Source organism: Geospiza fortis, unplaced genomic scaffold, assembly GCF_000277835.1.
Source record: "Geospiza fortis unplaced genomic scaffold, GeoFor_1.0 scaffold43, whole genome shotgun sequence".
Classification (NCBI taxonomy): domain Eukaryota; kingdom Metazoa; phylum Chordata; class Aves; order Passeriformes; family Thraupidae; genus Geospiza; species Geospiza fortis.
This window is the reverse complement of record NW_005054431.1, coordinates 1,308,253-1,317,921: the sequence shown is the minus strand read 5'-3', so window position 1 is coordinate 1,317,921 and position 9,669 is coordinate 1,308,253. Positions and strand designations below refer to the sequence as shown.

General features: G+C 43.3%; 1 protein-coding gene across 1 annotated transcript in view; it reads left to right on the top strand.

Annotated features, from left to right (window-relative positions):
• The window catches only part of ATP6AP1L (ATPase H+ transporting accessory protein 1 like), a 21,951-nt gene that overhangs the window by 3,114 nt on the left and 9,168 nt on the right, over positions 1-9,669 (top strand). The window contains exons 2-3 of the mRNA XM_031061918.1: positions 7,476-7,565; positions 8,245-8,306. Of these exons, the coding sequence (XP_030917778.1) occupies positions 7,476-7,565; positions 8,245-8,306 (152 nt within the window). The remainder of the gene's footprint in view (positions 1-7,475; positions 7,566-8,244; positions 8,307-9,669) is intronic.

Sequence of the window (9,669 nt, the reverse complement as noted above, 5' to 3'; positions counted from 1 at the left end):
TATAAATAAATATATACTTTATAAATTTATATATAATAAATTTATGTATATTGTAAATTTATATATATATAAATTAATAAAATACATTTTATTAAAATATTAATTATTTTTAAGCAGGCGGCGCCTTGGAGATGTAACTTCGCAAGAATTTTGTGAATGTTGTTTAAAATTGGGTGTTTTCTGTGCATCTGCCCTGAGTTTAATTTGTGTTTTATTGACTCCCACGCTGATTTTAGGGAGTTATAAATAGCATAACAGCAAGGGTGTGAAAACTACTCCAAGAAAGACAGGCACGGAAATGTTCTGCTTGTGTGGAATATCTGATGTGTGAATACAATATTGCAAGTGAGTATTAAACTTAAAAAATTGCTGGAGGTTTGGGTTTATCATTAGTGGTGCTGTTTTGCTCTCTGATGAAACACAAACAGTGAGCCCAGATCATGGCAGGGGGAAGAGGGCACTTTGTGGAGCCAAGCACCGAGAAAGGGAAAACAGCCCGAGCTGCGTGAGTCGAATGGTGCCCAAAGTCACCAAAAACAGAGACAAAAACACAGAGCAAATATGCTGGTGAAGGTTGCATCTGTCAGCAAAATCTGTGCAGAATTTGAGGCAAGAGGGACATGTGGTGATTTGCCTAAGCTTGTATTAGGAGATCTGGTAGCCAGTTACTGATAAATGCTGCAATATGTTTTCATTAGATAGCTCCCTTGCTGCTCTGCTCTGCCAGCTCTCAGATTTGTCACTGCTCTTCTTAGATAATTTCACTTCTTTGTCTTTCAATCAGACCAAAATCTGACGGATAACAAGCAGTGGAGCATTTCCTGAAATGCATTGCAATAAATATTAACAGATGAAGTCATGATCTTGATGCCAGTGAATCAAATGGGAATTTTGCCTCCTTGGGAATGGGATTGTGCCTGCGCAGTGTAAATTTGCTAAAAGTTTTATGAGCTCGGTTTCTCTTTTTGTGTTAAAAATGGAAGCTTGAGAATCACCTTGCTCTGATCCAGACCTTGCTGGACATCCATTAAATTGCAAACCAGCCCCAGTAATTAGTGCATTGTGAAACATTTATGGAAATCTGTCTCCCTGTGTCAAAGGTGTCAAATCACACCTTAAAAAGCCAGAAGAGTTGTGGGGTTTGTATTGTACATCAATATTTCTTATTGATGGAACTTACACAGAGGCGTTTAAAAGTCAGTGATGTTTTTGGTCAGGATGTTCCTTAGGAGGAGCCAGCTCTTTCCTTCAGCCTGGTCTCTCCAAACCCACACATTTATGGCATAAATAACTTCACTGCAACTCCTTATGTTGAGTGTCCCTGGGAGTACAAGCAGTGCATTGCCCCCAGGCGCTCCTCACCTTTCGTAATTTAATTTTCAGTGCATTTGAGAGGTCACATGTTATTTTTATAAATTATCTGTAACCACTTCAGCAGCCAGTGAGGAATTCTGCAGCTGGAGATGACCAATCTTAGGGTGATGACCCTGAAGTAATGGAAACACAGAAAATTTGAAATTTCTGTAATTTGAAATATGGAATGTTTCTGTAGGTGCAGAGTGCATTTTCCCATTTGGTGCAGTTCATCAGAGTTGAGTGCCAGGTTTATCCATGTGGTTATTTGAGTGGAGAAAATGCTGTTTTACATGGAAGTCCTCAAGAGCTGGAGTGTTTATCAACTTGTGGAGACAAACAAGACTTGGTTATCTTATGTAGATGGATAATGTCATCTGATAAGAGGAAATTTACACTTCTTTGTACTTATAATCCTATTTAATTGGGTTTTACATAGTGATTAGTCATCCCAGTGCTTTGTATTAGGGCTAATCCAATTTCATGTGGGCTCCTACCATGCTTGGTGTGGTAAATTCAGGGTACAGCACACGTGCCTGGGTGCAGCTGGGAGAGCTCTTTACCAGTGGGTAAGGGAGAATGTGGCTCACCAAAACACGCTCCACTTGTGATCCACTGAATCTGAAATTTCAGAGCGAGAGAGGCTGATGGAATGGTCTATAACTCAAAGTGCTGGAAATTGTTTGCTGTGGAGAATGCTCTAGTGCTGGCTAGTTTATTTTCTCTTACACACGTAATTACCATTTTTATAATCAAAAGGGAATACATATTTTTTTTAGCGAGCAGCTATTTTTCCCTTTTCTCACTTTCAATAATTTTATTTCCGGGGGACACGCTCCAGCTGAGGCCCACAGGGGCTCTGCTGCCTTTTTGGGTGGAAAAGCTGCTGTTTTGGCATCCCCAAAACCAGGTTGGGATTGTCCCTGTGTGCCAGCCTGGCTGTGCTGTGGGGAGTGATGGATTTCCCTGCCTGCTGGCCCTGCTTGCCTTCTGCAGGATGAGAGCAGGCAGCCAGCACTGCTAATTAACGGAGCAATTAGCAGGAGGGCCTGGCTGGAGGCGCCTCCCTCCTTGTGCCTGGCATGGGGCTGTCAGGAAAATCAACCCACACACACCAGAGGTTTATGGCCAAAAAGGAGACACAGGAGTCCTTTGACTTTATTCCAATCAAGGCAGAGGCCATGGGGCATTCCCTGGGGTCTCTCACATTTTTGGAGGATGCAGCCTCCTTTTTATCCCAATTTCCCAGCCACATTTCCCTTCTCTCTTTCCCCATTTCTGAGGCACTTGAGAGGTTCAGAGTTCCCAGAACACCTGATCCCAAAGATTCCCCTCCAATGTACAACCCTCCCTTTGAATTTTTAATTCTTATGGAATTTAGGTGTTTTTCTTCCCCATTGTTTCTTTTTCACCTTTCAATCTCTAATTTCATTTATCAGCCAACCCAAGTTATTTGTAAAAGCAAATCTCTTTTTCCATTCATCAGTCAGTGGAATCCTTCCCATTGCTTCTTTTCTGTCTCAGTGCTGGTTTTATCCCCCAGCAGACCCACAGCTTGTCTGTAAAGACAAATCCACCATTCCCCTCAGGGCTGAGCGTGTTCACAGGTCTGTGGTGGCTCCTGGGTCACTCTCTGCTCTGCGTTCCCCATGAAAACATGAATATTTCACCAGCTGTGCAGATTCATCTCTGTCTGAGTGCCTTCATGCTGAAAGCAGAGATGTGACATCTCTCCCACAGTGGTGTGAGGAGCCAGGATTCATTTTTCTTAATGGACAGTCACAAAAACCAGAATTAACCTTTCCTCCTCCATAAACAGCATAGAAACCTGTCAGGGAATGGAAGGAATTGCAGAGTTTTGCACCATTCTTCTTCCAACACCAATGTTTTAGTCCAGGTGGAGATTTCCAAGCTGGAGTAAATGGCTTTGATTACTTAATTATGCATATATGCAAATAGTGTTTAATTATGCATATGGAGAGGAACTAAAAGTATAAACTAAGTACAACTAAAGTCAGTATAACTATATAATGTACATTCATATTGTTTTGCCATGCCCTGATTTTGTAGGTATCACCATGAAAAAAAAATGCTCCCCCAAATTACCTTTTTCAGCCTGATCTGTCACAAAGAAAGCGTGGAAAAGATGAAAAAAGCTACATCAAATTGCAAGACCCATGTTCCTAACTGTAAAACAGCCTGAGAGATGATTTTGGTTTTTTTTGTTTAAGCAAGAAAACAAGTTTTGGTCCATTATGGCCACATCTTTTGTTATCTGCGTGTCAAAATCTGAATATTTCTCCCCATCTCTGTTTGCTGTTGGCATGAAAACATGAATATCTGAAGACCCCAGCCAGCACTAACCCTGCCACCCAAAAAGCCGCAGAAGAAGCAGCAAAAAGCAGAAAATGCTTCTTGAAGCCCCTGGGGTTTCAGAGCAGCAGCTGAGGGCAAAGTCGGCCTCTCCATATGTAAATAACATAACCAGATAAAAATTACTCTGTAAAAAACACTGCCAGGTAAAAGTTCAGCGTTCCAAATAACTGGGCAGAGTTGAACTTTTCTGAATGTAAGCTCTTTGTAAAAAGTTCTTTCAGGCTGGCAGCAAGCAGGGTGGGCTCCAGGCTGTGCCATTTATCTGCCCCTGAGGATGCTGTGATGGGAATCAGGTTGGGATCTGTGACGGGGTTCACAGGGGTCCCAGGATGAGGGAAGGGACGAGGATCTGACTCCTTGTTTCAGAAGGCTTGATTTATTATTTTATGATATATATTACATTAAAACTACACTAAAAGAATAGAAGAAAGGATTTCATCAGAAGGCTAGCTAAGAATAGAAAAAGAAAGAATGATAACAAAGGTTTGTGTCTCAGACGGAGAGTCCGAGCCAGCTGACTGTGATTGGCCATTAATTAGCAACAACCACATGAGACCAATCACAGATGCACCTGTTGCATTCCACAGCAGCAGATAATTATTGTTTACATTTTGTTCCTGAGGCCTCTCAGCTTCTCAGGAGAAAAAATCCCAAGGAAAGGATTTTCCATAGAAGATGTCTGCGACAGGATTCCTCCTCCTGTGCGTGCCAGGGGGTCACACACAGATGCCCCTGCCCAGAACCCACCTGGGGAGGGCTCACCCTGCTGCCCCAGCGCTCCCCAGGACAGCCAAGCCCTGACTTTGCCATCCCAGCAATTCACCCATGCTGGAGTTTGCACATAAACACTGAAAACTGCTCTAATTCTTAATATTTCGGTGTAAATATTTCCACAATTTTTCTTTCTGCTGTGGTGGTTTGGAAGGATGGTAATAAAAGGGATGAGGGAGGAAGATGGAAGTGTGTTTCCAGTTGGAAGGTGAGGCAAGGCACCAAGGGCAGGGTGTGCAGGGTCTGTGGGCTGGTGCTCAGCTGGGTGTCGCGGACATCTTTTATGAAAAATCCTTTCCTTAGGAGTTTTCCTCCTGAGAAACTGAGAGGCCTCAGGAACAAAATGTAAACAATGATTATCTGCTGCTGTGGGATGCAACAGGTGCATCTGTGATTGGTCTCATGTGGTTGTTTCTAATTAATGGCCAATCACAGCCCACCTGGCTCGGACAGAGAGGTGAGCCACAACCCTTTGTTATCATTCTTTCTTTTTCTATTCTTAGCCAGCCTTCTGATGAAACCTTTTCTTCTATTCTTTTAGTGTAGTTTTAATGTAATATATATAATAAAATAATAAATCAGCCTTCTGAAACCTGGAGTCAGATCCTCATCTCCTCCCTCATCCTCAGACCCCTGTGAACACGGTCACAGCTGGGAAAGTGGGAATTCTGATGGTGGAAGCCTTGGGAAGGGGACAGAGGCAACCTCAGCAGCAAATCCATCCACTGAAGGGGGATGCAGTCCCAAGGGAGGTGCTGGAATGTGGAAAGTGTCCATGGACTCACAGGGAGGATTCTGGTCCTGAGGGGGTCCTGGTGTCTTGAGCTTTGTTCTTTAGGTGTTGGAGTTTGTGAATCCACTGCACTTGAGTCTCTGGCTGGGAAAAGCTGATTTATCACCGGCCAGGGTCTGTGCACAAATGCCAAACAGGACAGGGCTGCAGGGAAGGTGCCTTGAGCTGTTTGATTTTCCAGCATCACTCTCATTCCATGGTGATGGCAATGGGAAGCTGCCAGCAGCTCACATCCCAGGCAGCAGACACAGAACTCAATGGCACAACTCACTTGATGAGTTTTTTGCCCAATCACACAAGGCAAAAGCACACTGACAGTATTTATATCTGTACAGTATCTATTCTATATTGACAGTAGTTCTGTCCAACCACTGTAAGCACAGGTACCTGTGGTTAAACAATGCTTGCTTATTTCAAATGCAATACCTGCTTGTGAGCCTTCAAACACAACGCACAGAGCTCCATTATTAAGCTTCAACCTTCCTAATATCTTGCTAGATAAACTTTTCTGTAGCTTGGAGAGTTATTCTAGACAAGCGTTAATACACAGACCATTGTTCTATTTGTCCTTTTCTACAGTTTAAATAATTCTTCTGCTGACCAATCTCATGGCTGCTGCTTAGCTCCAATCCCAGTTCTGCTGTTGCTGAGGCCTGCCTTTTGCAGCTTTCCCAAAACCCTCTGATTTTGAGGATTCCCACACTGATGGTGCCGACACCAGCTGAGGACAGGCCTCAGAAGAAAATCAAATGCTGTAAACTGCACGAGCCTGGTGGATGTCACTTGAGATGTTCCTCACCTGAGCCCAGCCTTGCAGTGACTCCCATGGGATTTGTTACTGCCTGGAACTGTAAAAGCCGAAATGAGGGATGTGGGACTGCAGGGGCTCTCCAAAATGCAGTTTATTGTATCCAAAATGCAGTTTATTCCATCCAAGATGTTACAGCAGCCCAGGGCTGTGGGTGACAGAGCTGTGCCCACAGCTGTCAGCTCCAGCTGCAGGCAGGCCTGGACACCCTTTGGTTTTGGTTACATTGCATTATAGACTTTCCTTTAGGTTACAATGCATTATGTACTTTTCTTTGCTGAGCATCTTCATACAGTAGAACCAATCTATACCTTTACTTTTACCTATAGCCTATCACAACTACTGTAATTACCACATTCATGTTACTGTTCTCCAATCACTAAAAGTCAGTACATTACAGTTTCAGCTAGAAGTGCTTGCCACATTTGCTGCCTTGTTTGCCTGTGCTCTCTTTCTGCTTGGTAAAAACATCTTCTTGTTTGGGGTGGGTTTACCCTTTGCTCTAAGCCATAAAAACCCCTTCTAAGTAACACACCCTTTGCCTCCTTGGTTAGCCAGTGAGACTGGCTCAGCAATTCTTTTCTTCTGTATCAAAACTTGCTTCCATCTCTATTCCTTCATCAGACTCTACATTTAAAAATCTTTCTGCCAAGCACACAGACCTGTGAGACTTTCTTGTCAAAGTTTCACCCTTCCCAACACACCCCAAAACTGACATCCCATGGGATGAGATGTCACCCTTAGGCTGGATGTGACACACGTGTGGTCAGGGTCCAAGAAGAAAAAAGTTTTTTATTCTTCATGTTCTCTGGTTTATATACTCTTAACAAAGTGTGATCTTAAGCCATTAACTACATCACAATAACTGATTATATTCATTGGTGCATAGCAATTAATGTCAGTATAATTGGCAAAAATTACAGAAATTTAATAAGGTAATACAAAATAATACAAACATAAATACAGACATTTAATATAGAAATTTAATAACATATACACATCTGCTTAGGCACGTGGTCTAGCTTACAAAAATTGTCATGTATCTTTTCTAATCTGTTTCCATGCTGACAGCTTCGGCTTCTTCCTTGCTATGGATACATTGGAAAATCATCAATTGTTATTCCTTCTATTAACTCAGCTTTGTCCAGCCCCTCCACAATGGGGCAGCGTGGTGAGGACATGGGAGTGCCTGTCAGGGCTGGTCCAGCTGCAGGATCCCTGAAAATGAGACATTTTTAGCCAGGCTACCGCAGCTCTGGGGTATTTTGCCCTGTTCCTGTGGCCTCCACCAGCCAAGGACCTGAGTCTCCTTTGGAATGTTCTGTGGAGTGAAGCAGCAACAACAGGAACTCTCCCCACTAAACTTTGCTGCAGACTTTGAATTCAGATGCTGCACAGTAAATATTTTTCTCCTCTCTCCTAGTTCACACGAATTTTCAGATCAAGATTTTCTCCAGAGAGCTGGTAAGGCTTTTGGTGGGCTGGATCCCTGGGTGCTGCTTCTGTTAGCGTGGCTGTAGAAGATTTCATTTCATCCCCAGATGTTGGAGCCTCTTCTGTCACGTGTTTTGTTAAAGCATAACCCCCTTTAAAAAAACCCTTTAAAGGATTTGCCTGTTAAGATAACAATTCACTATCCAGCTCTGAGATGTAGTGAGAACGTGGAAGGAGAAATCCTTCACCTTTTTTTTTTTTGTAAACCAAATGAAAACAGAGTTAAGCGCTTGAAGGATGGGGCTGTGAGAGTGCCCATGAAATGATCTGTGCTTGATGTGTTTGAGATGAATAAATACAGGTATAGACTGAATCCTGTAATTTTGGGGCACTGGAGTTCCTCCCAGTGAGGGTGGCAAGGTGTCCAATGAAAACAAGAGGAACTTTGGTGAACACGAAAGGTGAAATAGAAAATACATGTGGTGAAGGCAGAATTTGCTGCCAGTCAAGTATTTTGCAAGGCAAAGGCAGTAATTCTGACATCCACATTTTGTGCAGAGATAATTATTATTTGCATAGGAACGTGCAAAATTTTATAGATGTGTGTTTTTATAAATGTGTGTTTTTATAGATGTGTGTTTTCATAAATGTGTTTATAAATGGGTGTTTATAATGTGCTAATAATGAAATAACACTTCTCCTCCTGCAGGTCAGCATTACAATGGTCGTGTGAAGCCAAAGTTTGATGTCAATCAGGAGGCAATTGCACAGGTAATACCCGGAGGGCTGGATCTGTGAAGTCTTTTCACGGCACATTTAGGTCTTCCAATTTAATTAACAATGCTGAATTTAATTGGATTTGCTTTGTTTACAAGAAAGAGCCAAGAAAACCATGTAAAATATTGTGGTGTGGTTCTGTCTCACCACTTGTACAAATATTCTCTGCTTTTCTGAGGACTGCAGTGACACCTCAGGTGCTGGCTGGCCGTGGATTTGGGACAAAATCCTTATATCCACCTTCTGTACAATGGGATTTCACCAGTCTTGTTCTCATTTCAGCTGGTCATGAAGGAAGAGCTGGAGCAAAACTTCAGATTTTTAGTGGGAGCTTTTTACCTGAGACCAGGCTGTAGGTCTTGTAAAAAACTGAGCATAAAAGGCTTCCTTACCAAAAGTGATGCATTCCAGTGTTGGGAACATGTTGAATAAATCTCTCTCATATGGGCTTCTGAGGAGACAGCCCTGCCTTTTATATAAATGCACTCATAGCCACTCAGCACATTTCCTGACCATCATCTGGCTCTGCTTTCAGCTTGCTGCTGTCAGTCCTCGTTAATTTTAATCCTAAAACATCCTTGTGCCATATGTAAGGTCCAGAATCAAAAGGGATCTCTCAGGGTCTGAGCTGAGAGTTGTGATTTGCTGATCTAAACAGCACACACACAAAAAAATCTCTCTTTAGGCCAAGACAAAACCTTGGGGCTTAACTGCGTCCCTTCTGGAGCCTGGTGAGATGCTGTTTATGACTGGGACGCAGGAAACCTTTCCTGTTTTAGTGTGAACTTGCAGTCACATGGCATGGTAAAAACACACATTGTGTGTGTTAATCTTATTTGGATAGGACAGAGGTGGTGACTTGGGAATCTGAGGGTGAAATTTGATAATGGCAGTAAAATTCTTTATTTCTTCCTGAGCCCTACGTCAAATTGTCTTGCCCGACAGCCAAGTTGTCTTTTTGAAAATTGCAATTTGGCTATGAAATTAGGCTGACAAGGGATGGCAGCTTTCTGGTGTGTGCAGAGGACACGGAAGCCGCAGTCCCTGGGTTTTAGTCCCTGATTTTGTAAAGGCAGGGATCCCTACTCGACCCATCCCACTCTGCAGCAGGTATTTCCACGATTCAGAGCCACAGCGAGCCGAGCTGCCTGCAGGCAGGTTAAATTCAGACATCTCTCTCACCTGGACAGCTGCCCAGTGTGCTTCCAGCATGGTGGGCTGTGTGCTTGGCACAACCTGAGTCCTTTCCAGCGGGCTGAAGCAATTCCTAGAGATGCTCTAGAGCATCTGCAGCTGAGGGGGCACCTCCTGTGCTGGGGCTGGGCGCTCTGTGAGGTGCCAGCCCCGTGGTGGGAAG